General features: G+C 40.2%; 1 protein-coding gene across 2 annotated transcripts in view; it reads right to left on the bottom strand.

Moving 5' to 3' along the window:
* Positions 1-18,323, bottom strand: part of LOC310708703 (serine/threonine-protein phosphatase 4 regulatory subunit 1-like) — a 43,832-nt gene extending 25,509 nt beyond the window's left edge. Inside the window, exons 1-7 of one of the 2 annotated variants that reach the window (XM_083507368.1) lie at positions 18,026-18,248; positions 17,614-17,658; positions 8,044-8,176; positions 6,111-6,217; positions 5,607-5,749; positions 3,670-3,816; positions 117-224 (exon numbers count right to left, since the gene is read on the bottom strand). In XM_083507368.1, coding sequence (XP_083363494.1) covers positions 117-224; positions 3,670-3,816; positions 5,607-5,749; positions 6,111-6,217; positions 8,044-8,176; positions 17,614-17,658; positions 18,026-18,032 — 690 coding nt within the window. In that variant the 5' untranslated portion in view covers positions 18,033-18,248. Of the gene's footprint in view, positions 1-116; positions 225-3,669; positions 3,817-5,606; positions 5,750-6,110; positions 6,218-8,043; positions 8,177-17,613; positions 17,659-18,025 lie in introns of both variants that reach the window. The other variant, XM_083507369.1, reaches the window with a different exon arrangement.
* Positions 18,324-18,335: the final 12 nt, after the last annotated feature.

Below are 18,335 nucleotides of genomic sequence, written 5' to 3'. Positions count from 1 at the left end.
AGAGAAATACATTGAGTTTTACTGGTACTTACAGATGAAGATAATTTAACCTCCAAATTTGAACAGATAAATTCTAATGTAGATGCACAAATAAGTCTTAAATAATAAGCACTAACCTTCCGGACTTGAAAGAGTTTCCCATCACCACAGAGCTCACAGAATCGGGGAAGCAGCAACTGTTCAACGGTTGATTTGTTCACCATAGAAGCCATTTTGCAGATTATCTAATAGGGGAAAAATATCTCAATTCTTTCTCTCCATATAAAGTTCTCCTCTTGAAACTTAGCAGTTCTGTTACAAATTATGTTAGACAATGTGACTTCTGTATATGAACTTCTTATGGCTTAGAAATCAAATTCACCAGATATTTAATTATTTATTTAGTTAAAGCAATTTTTCCTCATTTTTCAGAAGAAGAAAAAAGCTCCTAGAACAGGTTACAAATATCAGTAATAAGATAGCCCCCGTCCTCAGGCTTACAATCTAAAATCATGACACAGAAGTAAAGGGGACAGGAAGTGGGGAGAGAGAGAAAGCAAACTTGGGTGCTAGTTCTTTGTTAAAGATTTCCTGTAACAACCAGTTGGATTAGAAAGAGTTCAAAGGAGAAAAGGAGCCAAATGTTGCTAGTTTCTGAGTTCAGCCAATGGAAAGGCCCTGCTTAGGAACCAATTTTTGTTTAAAACCAGGGTATAAATTTAGCAGACAGTGAACATTCAGTTCCCATTTTTTCCACCCATAAAAGGCTCCCATCCCTCAGAGCAAACCGAATAATTTCTGTGCATCTTTGACTATAACACCTTTTCCAAAAGCAGAATCAGTTTTTTTCTCAAACATGAAGAATTAGAACATTTTCTAAGAATAAACATTTAAAAAATGTTACACTGCATGAATGTTTGTACTACCTATCCCAAGACTCTTGTAAAATTATTAAATTGCCAATACCACAAAAGTTCATTCAAATATTGTAAAGACAAGACTCCTAAACTTTGCTGGTGGTTTTTTTAAAGTCTCAATATGTTTATAGAATATATTAAAAAGTATATGGTTATTAAAAATCACAGCTTCCTTCTCAAATGGTTCAGTCATTGTGACTGAATGCAAAGAAAGAACTTGGAGAACATTATCCTATTCTGACTTTAATGGAATTGTCAGTCCTTGAAAAAGACATATGGCATTCAGATGTTACATTGGAAATTGGCCTAAGCAACTCCCAAACAAGAAACTGTAGTCTAGCTGGTAAAGTCATTTTATGGGTGAAGTGTCAGACAGCCATGGTAAAATGAAATTGCGAATGTTCACATTTTGTGGATACACAACGGATTTCTTGCAAATGATCTGAAGAACTCAATACACTTGGGAATTAGAAAATTTAAGCAACTATTTATAGTCAAGTATAAATTTAAAAGAAGCAATGATGTTATAGATTTTTGGACACCACATCAAGAAGAAACATAGCTTTAAGATAGTACCTTTAGGGAAAATTGCCAAATATTTTAATGCTGGAATTTATAACCCATTAATGTGACTACTTGGAAGGATTCTATTTTCTTTCAGTTTAATTCTTTTAGCAGCTGGAAAATAAAATAACACTTTTTCCGTATTTCGACCTTTTCCTCCAAACAGTTATATTATTGGTCCATTGTGGGTTTAACTGAACTGGAATATAACAATTTTGATGGATAACAGGTTAAGATAACACTACACAGCAGTGACTTCAAAGCCAAGGAAAGAGAGTATAACATGCCCAGTTCTTCTTAAATTTCTGCAGCCCAAGAGCAACTGAAAACTAATACTGAGGCTGATATACAGTTCTTATGCAAAGAAGTGGTCTGTTTTGCGGCTGCCAGTGTCTGTTATGTTGGAACTTACTTAGACTTTTTAAATTTGACAACATATTTCAATGTGCTTTCAGAACAGCTGTGTTTTGTTGACACTAACCTAGGATTCCTCTTTTTTAAAAGGAAAGCAGGAGGAGATACGAATACTAATACTTAAAAATACTTCAAGCTCCTACAGACCCAATAGTCATGTTTGCATGTCATTGTAAGTCATAATTATGGGTTCACCTCTACTCCTGTGATGGGAGGAAACAAACTGTGGTCCATGGCATAGCATTACAGAGAAACCAGGGGTCATGATTTATTTCACTCCCAACAAACTATGATCTCCAGTTAAAGTATGCTCTTAGTTTATTAACTACAGTTTGCTGGGAGGAAAGCAAGCACAATCTCTGGTTTAGCTGTAACACTAAGCTAGAGTTGTTTTCTCACAACACCAGCTGAATTTCACTTGTGCAAGATAAGCAAGGTTTAAGGCTTACTGTGATGTGCGGATATGACCCATCTCTAGACTCTAGATCAACAATTTGCAATGGGGGACTGTGAACTATTTGAAGGTCACAGAATATTCATGAGGGTGGCACAGCAGGTGGCAAGCAGCTTGTGCTGAAAGTAATGTGTGAAAAAGGAGTTTTGTGACTCCCTAATCAGAAAGAATGATTGATAGATCCTTCCAAGAGATAAATTTTATGAGTGGGTTCTTTTAGTAAGCGATATGGAGGCAAAGAAATCGGCTCTTCTGCAGTGGCCTCATCATTGTGGAATGCCCTCCATAGGCTTTTTTTTTAAAGAAAATGTGTTTTTGTGAGTTTGTTTTTAAGCTACACCTCTCAGTCAAAGGTAATTTTCAGTCCCTCTAGTATCATCAAAATTTTTTAGCCATGGGCCGGTACACTATCCCTCAGACCTTGTGGCGGGCTGGAGGAGCAGCACCATGGGGGGGGGAAGCTGAAAGAAGAGGTAAGGGGGGCTGCCGCCACTGCCACCACCACCGCTGCTGCTTCGCTTGGATAGGCAGAGCGAGCTTGTCTGCACCACTCTCTGGCCCACAGGAGCACCAGGGCGGAGGTAGCGGTGGGAAGATGAGCGGCAAGAAAGGGCTGGCTCCGGAGAGGGGCTGCATAAAATGGCACTCACCCAGCCCAGCCCAGCCCCCTTCCTCCTCTGGGCAGGGCGGGGAGAAGCCAGTAGGAGGGAGGGAGGAGGCGCCACCGCGGTGTGTGTGAGGAAGGGGGGGAAATGGAATGGCGCAGGGGGGGAAATGGCACAGCCCGAATGAACAAACTCCCCATGCCAATCCACAGACAGTCCGCGGGCCAGATCCTGAAGGCAATTGAGCCTGATCCGGCCCACGGACCTTAGTTTGCTGACCCCTGCTCTAGTACACCTACACAGAGGCCCTCCTCATATTACCAGCTTGAGACCCGAATGCTAAAAAGGGTGAGCACTCTTGTACTCAGAAAGTCCAATAAAGAGGTTCTCCTACAAGTGCCACACTTCCCCTTCCCTTATTACATTCACCTTGGAACTCACTTCACCTGTAGGGTGAGGTCAACAGGGGTTAAGCCTGGTCATGTGGCTTGTACCAACTCAAGAACATCTGGCACATCCTTTACTCCTCTCTCTCTCCTTCACTGTATCGTCACTTAAACAACAAATTTAAAACTAGACCAGTCAAGAATAAGAAGCCAATAACAAAGGTGGAATTACACCTGTATAGTCTTCAGTTATTTAACTTTGTACAAACAAGTTAAGATGGTGGATATAGGACTTCGTTCCCTACTGCAAATTTAGAAGAATTTCCAAATGAAAGACAACTGCTACTTACGTTTACAGCTTCCACTTTGTATTCATCATCACTCTCAGGAGCAGAAAGATCTAACAGGATTGGACACACTTTATTTTCAATATCATATTGACCGACGAGACCTTGTTCCAGTAGTATGAGTAGTGAATCCTGGCTTGCTTTTCTAACCTATCAATGTACAAAGGAGAAAATGAAAACCAGTAAGAAAGAATTTCCCCCCAATATGCAAGAAATGTTGCAGCAGCACTGAAAATCAGAAAAGCTAATTCATGTTCTTCTACATTTGATAACTTATCACACTGCCTTTTGTTTGTAAAAGTATTATTATAAGGGCACTGTGTAAAAGGTCATCTCAGATTCAACTCAATCTAGCTCACACAGAATACATGTAATCATCAGAGTTACACCCATACACTAGAGCTGCTAGATAAGTTTTCCTGCTAACTAGAAAGATTGCTTATTGTGGCCTTCACACACGCTCATTTGGATATATTAAATTGGAAATGTTCAGGAACAGTCATTTCCTGAACAGTTATTGAAAGATAACCTCCAAACTCACATCTGTCTTAGATTTGTACACTTGCTTTAAAGAGTATATCAGAGCTACAAATGACCTCCTCCCTATGCTAATTTTTATTATTATTATTATTATTATTATTATTATTATTATTATTATTATTATTTCATTTCTCTACTGCTTTATATTTTTAAGAAAAATCTCAAAGCAGTTTACAGCATATTAAAACATCAATAAAACAATCAAGAATCAAACATTTCTGAAGAAAGTCAAATACCAAGTATACAGTCAAAGCAACAAAATTAACAGAAAACTAAAATGTTATCTTAAAGATTTCAAAATAAAACATTACAAAAGAGGTCAACTACAGAATACATATTTAACACAAGCAAAGTTAACAAAAAAAATTAAGAGCTTTTGTCACATCATCACTTAATTTAAGATGGTAGAAAAAAGCTATTATCTTGGGTAGGAGATGTAACCAATCTAATGCAAGAACCTGAATGTGACTCAAGGAAAATAACAAGAGTGCAGGACTAAAATTGGGGGTTTCCTCACTTATCTGTATAACTGTTATTTATTATTATGGCAACAACCTTAAATCAATCCACCCTAGAACTATCTCATATACTCTAATGATATAAACTCTCATCTGCAGAAACAGCTACCACCTGAGAAGGAGTTCCAACTTGCTAATATATTTAATACTGTGCCAGTTGCACTGACTGCCTATTTGTTTCTCAGCTCAATTTAAAGTGGTGGTTTTGACATTTAAATCCCTAAATCAGCTCCCATGTGAACCTCCTTGGGTTCTGAGATTATCCTTGGAGGCCCTGCTCTATTGCCTACCACCAAGCAGACTAGCAGATACCAGACACAGGGCCTTTTCACTGACAGCCCCATTTCTTTATAATTCTCTTTAAGCAGACATTGAAAACTGTATTGGTTTTATTTAGCATTTTTTTGATTTTTAAAAAAATGTAAGCATAACACAAAATTATGCCTTCGTTTATGAGAAGAAGCCACAGCAAGTCTTGGGCTAGTGCACTCTCCTTCCATTGCACAGAAAGGATGAGCTCGGAAACTTTAACTTTTGTTTTCGATTAACGGCAATCCAAACTCTGAACTATTGTTTATTGAAACAAACTAGCTTCATAAACTATTTTTTGAAGCTGGCTTGTTTCAACAAACCATAGTTAAGATTAACCACAGTTTGTCCAGGTTTGGATGTCACAATAAATTATTTAATCTAAAACAAAAGCTAAAGCTTTCAAACTGCTCCTCACTGCTATAGTGGAGGATGCCAGGGGAGCGTATGAGACTAAGGCTCACCACAGCTCATTCTTGTTAAATCACAGTTTGCCACTGTCTAATTAAGGGTCTCCAATTGAAGGCATTGTTATTACACTGGATAACAATCTTAAGTCCAGAATTTTTTTACCTGGTTATTTGGATCTGTGAGATATCTCACCACAATAGGCATAAGGTATTCAGAAAAGGAGGTAGGAAAGTTTGGTCTACTCTCCTGTAGAAAAATAGCAATGGGTGGTATCTGCTCCATTAATTCTGTCCGTACAGTAGGCTCTGGGGATTTAGAGAGTAAAGTAACAATATTAGTTGATTTGAAGGTGGTAAACATAGGCATTCAATGAACAGAATGTCATGCATTTGAATATAGCAACTTCTATATAAGCAGCAAAATCTTTTGGAATTACAGAACTTAATAGTGGCACAGGACAATAAATTCATTTTTAGCAAAGTGAACTAAAGAACATACTTCACATGCAGAAGCTCATAGATTCAATCCAGCTATCTTCAAGTAGAGCTCTGAGAGTTTCCTGTTCACAACTCCAGAGAGCCACTGGCAGTCTAAACCTGGCTGATCTAGATGGACCATGAAACAACCACATGCAATAGTATATCAAGAAAGAACTGGAACTCTCACCTGTATCTTCAGCCAGTCGGACCACTATTGCCATTACTGTCAAGTAATCTTCTTCATTGTGACTGAAATCTCGAAAGACATCAAGTAGACCCCTGGCAATGATTTGCCTGTAAAGGCAATGTTTTTAAAAATAATAAGAAGAAATATGTAACCCAAGCATTGTGAGCAATATAAAACAGCGGAATCTGATCAGTTCCATGTGTGGGTGGTCTACTGACGTAAGGTGACTTTTTAAATATTTACAATGTAATGCAACATAGTACAGCTTGGAGATTTACATAACAGAAGCAAAAGTTGGCCACAATGTTCACTGTTCAGAAAAATATGAAAACATGTCATAGGGTTGTACTAAGTATAACCTATAATTACGTCTTAAAACATCTTGTTGTGGCTGGTGCTTTGCTCTGGTACTACTGGAGTTTGGAGAATGGTAGGGTTACCATATGTCTGGGCAGAAATCGCTTAAAGAAGAAAAAAAAGCTCAGAAACTTTGGTGTCTGGATTTTCACTTTTTGAAATATGGCAACCCTAGAGAATGGGAATGTGGCTTCATCCACTGCATCTTCCCCTTTGCCATGATTCCCTTCTCCGCTTCTGGCCCACTCTGACCAGAGAAAACATATGAAGCTACGCTGTTCAAAAAGCTAAACAAATTATACCAAGGGATCAGAGTTCAAATTGCATGAGTGCCAGAGGGGTACATCCGCTTAGCTATTTTTTTAAAAAAGAAGGCTATTGGTTGGTGGGCACAACGTACCAAGATAGCAGAAGTCCGGGGGGGGGGGGAGGCGCTTATGGATTTAATTAAGGTTTTACCTCCCCACTTATCTGAAGGTTTTTTCTTTACAATCAAGCAATGCATACAATTTACAAAGTACCGTATTTTTTGCACCATAACACTCACTTTTTTCCTCCTAGAAAGTAAGGGGAAATGTCTGTGCGTGTTATGGAGCGAATGCCTACAAATGGTGGGGGGATCTGCTGCAGTCGTGAGCAGAGGATCCATGGTTCCCCATCCTTCCCTTCTCCGTGGCTTGCTTTGAAACAGCAAAGCGGGAGAAGAGCCATTGAGTGGGGAGGAGAGAGGGACAGAGAGCCTGCTTGCTTTAAAGGAGCAAAGCGGGAGAGGAGAGGAGCCTTCTCCTCTTATACCCCTCTTCTGCATTATTAACAGCATCCTTCTCCACCCACCCCACGCGTGTTCCTTGTCCCTTGAGTGCTTTTCTTTCCCTCCCCACTTAAAACGTGGTTACAAAGCACGGATCCACATGGATCCTCAGGATTTTTGCACTGGGTCACCCCAAATTCACCATCAGATCACATAGCATGTCCATGGCTACAGCTTGCACCAAAAAAAATCACACACCCACTGTTGCCTGGGGCTGCAGTGGTGCAAAAACGTGGTTACAAAGCATGGATCCACATGGATCCTCAGGATTTTTGCACTGGGCTACCCCAAACTCACTGTCAGATCACATGTCTGTGGCCACAGCATGAACCACAAAAATCATACATCCGCTGTTTCGTTTAGAATATTTTTTTTCTTGTTTTCCTCCTCTAAAAACTATGTGCGTGTTATGGTCGGGTGCGTGTTATAGAGCGAAAAATACGGTAAATAAAAAGCAAATTACAGGGAAACAGCTAAAAAGAAGAAATTAAAAGGAAGAGAATGAAGTCAGACTGGGATGTGGAGAAAGAAAAATTGTTTGAGGACAGCGGTTGGTGGCAGAAGCTTGCTACCCCATTCTAAGAATGTGGGGAGTTCAACCTACTGAACAGAAACACTGAATATACTACATTAATACAACACAATATTATTCTTAAAAATATATGTGATTAAATTCTATAATAAGAATATTACCTGCACTGAACATCTATGAAAAGGAGAGAGAAATGAACATGACAACATTTGCATAATTATTTGCACTGTTACCTGTTAAATATATTATCACTAAAAGCATATTTTTCCAGACGTCCAAGCGGAGCCAAGTTATCCTGTCCTGGAATGTCCAAGAATGCAGTTATCCTCATGCTATCACAATCTGGTCCATAGTCTTCAAACCCAACTTGAAGGGAAGAAAAGTAGCATGTAAGCAACGAAAAAAATAAGTTATCAGCATCAAATTATCAGCACCAAATATTTCTAGTGGGGAAACCTTAAGTCTTTAAATCTAATCCACAAAAAATAACAAGGTTGCCAATTTTCACAACCTTTGGCACTTCTTAAAGCCTAAACTAATGAGATTTGTGATAAAACTTTTAAGGAATTCACATGCTGTAACTAGCTCTTATTAGTGTAGAGACTGGCTTGGTAAGACTGGAATGAACTTGGAAATAAAGAGGTCAACACGCAATTTGGGATTCTCTAAAGTCAGACAGTTGGAAAAGTTGTTCAGTGAGGCACTAAAAGCTATATACATTTTCAGTTACTAATATACTGATACCATAATATCCTCCTGATTTATCTTATTACATCTGTTTTATATATTTATTTGGACCAAACATATCCAAAGCTTCTTCACAGTGTTTGAAACTCTCATTATTCTAGGCGCATTTTGTGACAGGGAATTTCATTAGCACAAACAGTTTCTGAGCTCTTGGTGCAGTACTGTGCCTTAGATTTCAGATTAAAACTGCAGAGCGGAAGGAAAGGAGGACCTTTTTCTGCCCTCCCACTACCAGTTACTCTCTGAAAACTGGAGAAGAAACCTCTTAAAAATATTAGGGGGGTGGGAAGGGGAAGGACTAAACTATGTGAAAAATGAACATAATATTTTAGTTGCAGTTCATTCATTTTCAGCTTTGCATTCTTTTTAATAAAAAAGCACGCCTAGACATTCCGTTGTTGCTCCCATAACCTAGGTTTAAGGTGCCATTTAGCTCCTAGCTTTCATATCTCAGCTCCTAACACTGCTTATTCATGAACACCGATTTACAAATCAGATTTGAACTATAACAGCTAAGAACAGTATTTGCATAGTACTTTTTGACTGTTCGGTGGAGTTTATATACAACCTCAGCTATCCTTACAACAAACCTGTAAGAAAAGGCAGAATTTTTATTTCCATACAGCAGGTGTGGACTGGAGATAATGGTTTGCATAAGGCACCGTAATAAACTCCTGGCTAAAGTGAAATTTGACCCAGGAATTTATCTGATCACATTTTAGGCTATCACTTCCTCACTTAAAGGATCCTCTGTCTGACCAGTATATTTCTGTCTGAGAAACTCCCCTACTCAAGCAAACTTGTGATTATTTATGTATTTCCAAAGAAGCTTATGAAAGATACAAACAAAGCAATAAATGGGGGGGGGGAGAGATCAAACACACAATTTCAAAATCCACAACTAATGCAAAAAATAAAAAATAAAAAATGCTTTGGCCAATACAAACTAAATAGCAAACATTGAAAACCTGTGTAAAATAAATGGTCAGAAGCCAACTAAATGATGGAAGAGAGGAAGCCTGATACATCTAATCAGTGAGGGCATTCCCAAATTTCAGTGCCACCACTGAAAAGGCCTTGCTCTTTATACCACCCAAACCTCAATTAATAATGGGATAGGGAACAGGGCATCTGAAGCTGGTCGGGCAGTTGCATTTGGGAAAAGCTTCAAGCTGACATTTTTAACAATAGGTTTCTGCTTGCTGGTCTCCATATTTAAAATTTGTTTGTAACCGATCAACCACTACCCTCTTGTATAACTTAGTTTGCTTATTGTAATTGCATTAGAAGTTTTCACAAAGGCAAATGTCATGATTCTTGCTTTGATTTATGGGTAGGGGAGGGAAAACTGTCAATTGAAGTATGGAACGAAGGGAAGAGTGTGTTTCCTGCTGCTATTGAAATGATTATTACTTAAACATCTCTATTGCATATGACCAAAAAAAAGGTGCACGTTGTAAAAGGCAAAACTAGCCAATTATACTTGGTTAACTATGCAATAAATAAGGTGCTTGTTTTGTCATCTCTGGAGAGTTAAAAATGAGTTCCAGATGCAGATGTACCAGCCAGTGTGCTCTATTGCAATTCCCAAACAAGAGGGATATGCTATGCTGTTTGGAATGTATGAGTATGTCTGCCTATGCATTCTCTCACAATGGCAGACAGATAAGAATACTTAGATGCAATGGAAAGGTTTCAGATCTTTAAAGATATACATCTGTTAGGTGATATACAAAGGCTGCAACTGGTTACAAAATGAGGAACTGAACTATTTAAATACAACTCCCACATTAGGCCAAGAAACAGTGTTAGATAACGAAAATATTTCCCACACCTACCTCATGTTTTAACTAGCTGCACACAATTAATGCCTTGAAACTAACCTAAGAAGTTGGAAACCAATTTTACCCAACCCAATTTCTTATTTTAAATAGGAGCCAACAGGATGGGTGGACCAGATGAGTAAGAGATCTGAAAGCCAGAAATGTATGTTGTATGTGAGAGAAGCCAATACAATCACTAGAGATAGGTATGATATAGCCACTGCAATGTGATTTAAAAAAAAAGAAAGATAATGAGTCACCTTTTTCAAAGCAGGCACAAAGTGGAAAAGCTGTTAGTTGGCAAAATTATGAAGGAAAAGCAGAGATTTTGCCATAATGTCTCAGGACAAAGGAGTGAAATGCAGTAGCTAAGCATCTTTGCAAACTATGTTGCCAAAATGGCTGATCAAGGTGAAAGCTACCTTAGATGTTAATTTTCCTTAAAGAAAGAATGGAGAAATCTGGGTGTGGGGAGGAGAGAACAGGCATATGTCGCATCTGAAAAACCAGAATCTAACATACAAATCCTGCAGAACTGTTTTGGTTTCCCCTGCCACCCTTCAGTACTGAAGGCTTGCCAAAACTATGTACCGGTACCTCCATGCAGCTAGGGGAAGCGCCTCTGAAAGCAAAGAGCAAATGCAACCAGCAACAGCAATCTGCTGAAAACAGCAGAGCTGTGTAGCTCTCCTGCCTACATTCTAACTCTTTCCTCTTTCACTCTAGGAAAGGAAATACAGAAGTGGGTAAATACAGCTGTCTTTGCAGCCATTCTTTCTGTCCTTGTAGAAAATGAGAGTATGGTAGCACTCCAGACCAGGGGCAGTTTCAATCCATCTCTAAGGGAAGATGCCTTAGTGCTTCACTGTGCTGCTACAGCTGCTGTCTACAAATACTTTTTTATTAAATATGTGAAAACATGTATATCCCACCTTTTAGCCCCTCACTGCCAAATTGCAAAAAAAAGAAATAAAAAGAGTAATATTGGTGAACATCTGGGAACCTTGTGACAAATGTAGTCCCATTTTAGGATAGCTTCCCCCCCCCCCGGTCCTAGGCACTAAGCAAAAGGTGAGGAAATTTTCCCAGCCTTCTATGCAATCTTCTCGGGCCCACATGCTAGTAGTGAGTACAGCCGGAAGCAAAAGTGGATGGAACAACTTCGTGCAGTAAATCTGTTTCTGTACACACTCACACATTCTGCTCTATCCCCCAAGAAGTATTACCAGAGTTCAGGGATAAAGGTAAAGGGTAAAGGGACCACTGACCATTAGGTCTAGTCGTGGCCAACTCTGGGGTTGCGGCGCTCATCTAGCTTTATTGGCCGAGGGAGCCGGCGTACAGCTTCCGAGTCATGTGGCCAGCATGACCACTTGTTCTGCTTCTGGCGAACCAGAACAGCGCACGGAAACGCTGTTTACCTTCCCGCCTGAGCGGTACCTATTTATCAACTTGCACTTTGACGTGCTTTCAAACTGCTAGGTTGGCAGGAGCAGGGACCGAGCAACGGGAGCTCACCCCGTCACGGGTATTCGAACCGCCGACCTTCTGATCGGCAAGTCCTAGGCTCTGTGGTTTAACCCACAGTGCTACCCGCTCCTAGTTAAAAACTCCCAAGGAGGGTCCATAGCAGGACTAATGAGGGGCATGGCTTGGGAGAGACCCAAGGGACAAGCAGAGTGCCCTCAAGGGACATATTTGGCACCCAGGCCTGAGGTTCTTCTTCCCTTCTCTACATGTCTAGTCAGGAGTAAGTCCAATTGAGTTGAATGGGACTTACTCCCAGGTAATTGAGTATATGACTGCAGCCCAAGAAAGGAAATTAGCCTGCTTTTGTTACTAACATCTGATAAAGTAAGCTGGAATCATGCAAAAGAGGGCAGGCGCTCCAAGAGGAAACAGCAGTACAGTGCTGCCTGTATCAACCCCATGCTCCACAATACTGACCACAACTTAATTGAAATGCAAGCAAAGCACAGGTGAAAGCAGCCAGAAACAAGGAAAAATAAAACAAACATTAAGCTGGTGGAAGCTGCAGGTAAAGCAGGAAGGTCCCAGGGGTGGGTTATAACAATGTAAAAATACAAGATTGTAAACCGTTTTAACTGATTTTAAATCAGAAGAATATCAACCTTTGACAATTTCCCTTTTACTAAAATGAATTTGTGCAACCTTTTTAAAATACTGGCTGAATGATGGTAACATTTACAAATATGACAGATATGCAGGAACAAGGCGCATTAGAGCAAAATAAGAACTGTAATGAACTGAGTGCTCTCTTGGGATAAAAAAATCTTTCCTGCCCCAATTCTATACAGTCTTATCTGGGAGTAAGCCGAACTGAATACAGTGGGACATACTGTATTTCAGAATAAATGTGCACATGATTGCACTGCATGACTTTTTTCGAGACATCTGGAACCAGTCAGAAAGAAAGTTCATTTTTGTGTATTTAGAAGTAAACAAATTAGTAATCTTGTTACTATCTTGTATTTTTATGCTGTGATCTGGCCTCAGATCTACAGATGAAGGGTGGTATACAAATTTAATTAATAATAGTATAATCATCATCATCATCTTGTCCACTGAGCCCTGCAACAAAGAGATACCCAAACTGTTACTGGCATGCAGAAGTGTAAATTCTTCCACTGAACATTATAGCAACTTGTGGCTTCACTGCACAGCCACCATAACAAAGGTCATGCAAGCTGGTTCTTATGCTGAGCAGAAAACAAATTTGTACCAGTAAATTGGAACTATAAAAAGCTCAAATAGTTCCTACACACTTGCATATGCTATATGGATTTGACTGCTTTGTGACCGTGCCACATAATCATGAAATTAAAAAGACACCCATTTGGTCATGCAGTTCAAAACCCTATCTCCTAAAAACACATAGTGTTTTTGTCTCAAAAATGAATAAACAGGATCTATAAATAAAACTGATGCCCTCAAATCATAAGCACTGCATGGCTACAGAACATATATGTGTATGCATTGCCAGGGTATTATGCAGAAAATCCAACACAAGATTTAAAGCCTAGATATATCTTAAAAAGAGAAAGCACCCCCTTTTTCTTACAAATGAAAAGCTTTTTACCTTATCTTGGTTAACATTTGGTAGAACCCTCAGAAGCTTCAAGGGCTGCGTCAGTCCATCCCTTCCCTAAAGCATCCGCAGCCCATGTCTAGCAAATCTGAACTCAATAGGTGGCAAGTAAGTGACCTCCTAGTCTCAATTCTCAATATGGCAATAGGGGACCCATTTCAGGGATTTTGCTTATACAGTACACTCAATGGTCAGTTACCTGTAGTTCTCATCTAGCTACAAATCCATCTAACTGTACATCAGCTAATCCAGATTTTACCAGCTTGCCAGCAAGAGTATCATATTGGGCTTCATTGAAAACCTTGCTAATATTTCATCCACAGCATTCCCTTGTCTAGCAAGCTAGTAACAATTTATTTATTTTTAATAAGCTTGGTATGTTGTGACGTATTCTTGAGAAACCCCTGGTAGTGTTTTGTAATCATAGCAACCAAATGTTAGCAGACTAACTACTTAAATGATTCACTCAGGAACCTTTTCAGGTATCAATGTCACACAGTCTAGTCAGCAGTTGCCTGCATCCTTCACACATCCCACCTTGAAGATGGGAACACTTGTCTGCTTTCAATCTCATGGAACTTCACCTGTTCTCCAAGAATTTCCCAAAATTGCAAACAGAGATTCCGAGATTGCATTTAGAAGTTCTTTCAGTATCCATCTAATAAAGTTACAAACTGATGTTACAAACAAATGATAGGTTCTTTTTAGCACTTCAAATTTGATGGCTGTGGCACATTGAAGTCAAGTTTTTGACTGTAACTAGGGGATATAATTTCTACTGAAACAAACACGAGCCAGGATTTCTACTATTTTTACTTTTCAAGTCACAAGACTCTCATGAAAATAGCTAGAGTTGGCAGCTTTTCTGCTGTAAGTAAGTATGTCAATATAAATGGAAACAAGAAGAATAAAAAAAAATTCACAATCAAGTTCTCCTTCCAAATGACTAAGAGCTGGCAATTTTGGACAAGACAACAAGCACATTAAAAAGAAATTAAGGAATTATGAAGTTGCAAGGGACCCCAAGGTTTATCTAGGCCAACTTCCTGCAATGGTGAAAACGACACAGAATGCAATCCAATACATACAAAAAGTAAAGATAGCCATAAAGGTAAAGGGACCCCTGACCATTAGGTCCAGTCGTGACCGACTCTGGGGTTGCGGCACTCATCTCGCTTTATTTTCCGAGGGAGCCGGCGTACAGCTTCCAGGTCACGTGGCCAGAATGACTAAGCCGCTTCTGGCGAACCAGAGCAGCACACGGAAACACCGTTTACCTTCCCACCGGAGTGGTACCTATTTATCTACTGGCACTTTGACATGCTTTCAAACTGCTAGGTTGGCAGGAGCAGGGACCGAGCGATGGGAGCTCACCCCGTCACGGGGATTCGAATCACCGACCTTCTGATCAGCAAGTCCTAGGCTCTGTGGTTTAACCCACAGCGCCACCATGCTGGCCTACAAAACAAGTTCCAAAATCTTTATTAGGCAAAACCAAAATATCACAAAATAGTGTGCTGTCTTTCAAGTTCTCTATAACTCTTCATCAGGCTGGATGATAAACCAGGGCAGTTGGGGGCTGGCAGAGTTGGTTGCTATCTTTTAAGATGGAATCTGGAAATTTTATTATCATCTATCACAGATACCTTGACTTTTTGTGAGACTTGAAAGATACTGAATGTAGTCACTCTAAAACGACTCATACTGTCCAAAGTGGCTGAGGCAACCCAGTCATATGGGTGGGGTACAAATAATAAAATTATTATTACTGTATTACCACAAATATGAGATTCCCCAAGAGAACGTCCCCTCTAAATGCTAGGTAAAGCTACTTAATTTGGCTTGTGATGACTTTTTATCTAGCACACCACCAAACATTAATTTTCAGCTCTGCTAATGTACAATTGCCAAATTTCTCTTCATCCCCATTTTCTACCTATGTGTTTGGCCTAAGGATGGAGACAGACCTCAGTAACAGCAATTGTTTGTAGTTCCAGCGATGGGGGTCAACCATCACCATCTTGTTCCCAGTAGGGCTTCATACTCTTTACATACCTACCTAGCACTTAAGCAGTCTTATTTCAATATTTGCTACCTTCTCCCCTATCTAAGACCAGATGTAGGCACAAGGGGTGGAATCAATGTGGCACGTAACTGATTAATTACTTCCTCATCTAAAACTCACACAATTAATTGATTAACAATTTTAATAGAGCGACAGCGCATATGGCTCAAGACTCAAATTGCATGCAGTGGAAATACTGTCATTTGAAAGCATCATATTGCATGACAAACGTAAAATGCATGAATGTTACAATGCGATAATTAAAGGTCATAGTCACCTCAACAAATCTGACTCTAAAACGACTCATAAAGAGTGGATTCTCACATAACTACCATCAAGTAGAAACTATAGCTTTTATTATCCTAAGGAGCTGAGGACTGAGTGCTTGGGGCATTCAACATTTTATCCCCACAGCAACCCTATGAGGTAGGCTTAGATGAAGGACTTGACATTAAATTTCCTGACAGCCAAAATTTGACACCATGTCTTCCTAGTCATGTAATGAAGCAGCTCAGTACATGACTTTCCCACATACTGTAATGTGTATTATTTCCATACCAAAGCTGCCTAGAGACTATCCATGTGTTGACCAGCTCTCATGTAAGAATCAGTTATTAGGGAACATTAGCATTAAACTTCTAGCCTGTCCTGTGTGCTTTTTTAAAGTGCTAGAAATGCTCCTAGTCCTGGAGGGTTTGCAGATTACCATTATTCATTACCTCTGTCAAGTTTCAGTACCAGGAAGTCAATTTCTTTTCTTTTCATTTTATTATTTATACTCTGCCCAACTGTCTGGGTTGCCCCAGCCACACTGGGTGGTCAATGAGTTATGTTTAGGAAGTTTTTTATCCCCTTTGGTCCCTGCTTTTGTACAGCATACAGGAAAGCTTTCCAGAATTCAGCATGATCAATAAGGAAGCACGATAATCTCAAGGACTAGCTATTTCTGAACAAAAGTCATGTGCAAATGGAAACAAAGTGAACAATGCAAAGCTCAGAGCTATCTGCACATGCATCCTTGTATCACGTCTGCTGATTTACCTAAGCAATAAGTGTCCTTACAAAAATCTAGACTATACATTGCCCAACTGAGGTTTCTGCAAAACAAGATGGAACAAAGCTATGCTAGGTTTGCATTCACCAAAGAACAGCTCCTTCAAATGACAGCTGCAGCTGGATGTTTTCTTCTAATATTTTTCCTACTGCATTTTTTTTTCTGTCAGGCATTTTACAATGCTAACATATCCAGGTGAGCACACAGCTTTGTTTTCTTAAATACACCAATGATGTTGCTTATTTGGCACATGATAAGCTTATGCTGACCTGAATGAATGTGTACTCCCCCCCCCCATCTCATCTGGAAATCCTAATATGTTCACAATCACCACCATACACACTAAATGCTAAATATTTTAACAGAGTATGGTAAAAATAAAATAAAATTCTGAGTCATTTGTTTCCATAAACAGCAAAAACAACAACCACCAACTCCACTTTTTAACCAGCCATTAAAAGGGGGGAGGGGAGGCTGCATCTCCTCCCCTATCAATATTCTGCCAAACTCTCACCATGTCTTAAATATATGCATATATTTAAAAATATTCTTTAACAGCCTTATAATTAAAGCAAAAAATAAAATAAAAATCTGCATCTCCTCTGAGTGGTCAGAACAAAACAGAAACACGCTTGACAGTCTACCTGTCAGAACTACTACATTGTCTCCGCCAATGTGGTCTAACCAAGGCACTTACTTCGGATCGTAGTAAGCAGAATCAAATCAAAGCTCCCTATTATAAAATGCATTTTATTCTTTCTTCTAAAAATAACAAATCCCCTTAACGGTGAAAGCCGGGGGTTGGAAGTGGGGGTGTCCCAGGGGCCGGGAAATCACCATCTTTGCCATCCTTCCCCCCCATACCCATAATCTTGGGAAGGACGTGAGGAGGAAGATAAGGGACCTTTCAAAAGGAAGATAATAAAAATACGTGGCGATTTCATTCCTACTTCCCCCCCTTTTCTTAAAAAAAAAAACCAAAATGAAAACAGTTACCGTACTCACAATCATCTAAGTCATCCTGCAAATCCACAAAATACAAAGGGATCCCTACAAACAAAAACAAAAGAGAGAGATGGAGAAAGAGAGAGAAGAAAGAAAGAGAGAGAGAGAGAAGACACAGGGGGTTGGTGCGTTTTCTTTCCCTTGGAGAGGAGTCGGAAATATATATATATACATTTTAAAAATAAATAAATATACACGATCATCATCATCCGCAAACAAGCCAGCAAAAGAGGGCCGACGCTTGCGCCGCGCTTAAGCACCCTCTGATGTGTGTTTTTAAGGAAAAAAGACAAGGCACACGACAATAATAATAATAAAAAGAATAATAATTTAAAAAACGACATAAACCAGAGAGAGCCCTTGCGCGCCTCACACCCCGCACGAAGAAGCAGCAGGAGCGAAAGCCACTTACCGGCCATTTTGAAATGGTCCTGGGCGAGGAGGAGGGAGGAGAGCGGCCGAGGAGGGAGAGGAGGGACCGGGCCGAGGAGGAGGAGCAGCAGCGGCGGCCTGACGCCCCGCCGCCTCAGAGCTCCAGCCTGACCCGCCACTGAACCAGCGCGGCGCCCCGGGCCCACCTCAGCCCCAGGCCCCAAGCCCCGCCGCCAGCCCCACACAGCGGCCCCCCCGCCGGTGCCCCTTTCGCCCCGGGGGGCAGAACAGCGAGAGAGGCGGTGTGGGGAGGCGTGACAGCCCAGGCCCCCCTCTCCTCCTCCCCCCCC

The sequence above is a fragment of the Podarcis liolepis genome (assembly GCF_965112155.1).
Source record: "Podarcis liolepis genome assembly, chromosome: 6".
In the NCBI taxonomy this organism is placed as follows: Eukaryota; Metazoa; Chordata; class Lepidosauria; order Squamata; family Lacertidae; genus Podarcis; species Podarcis liolepis.
This window is presented reverse-complemented; position numbering and strand designations above follow the sequence as displayed.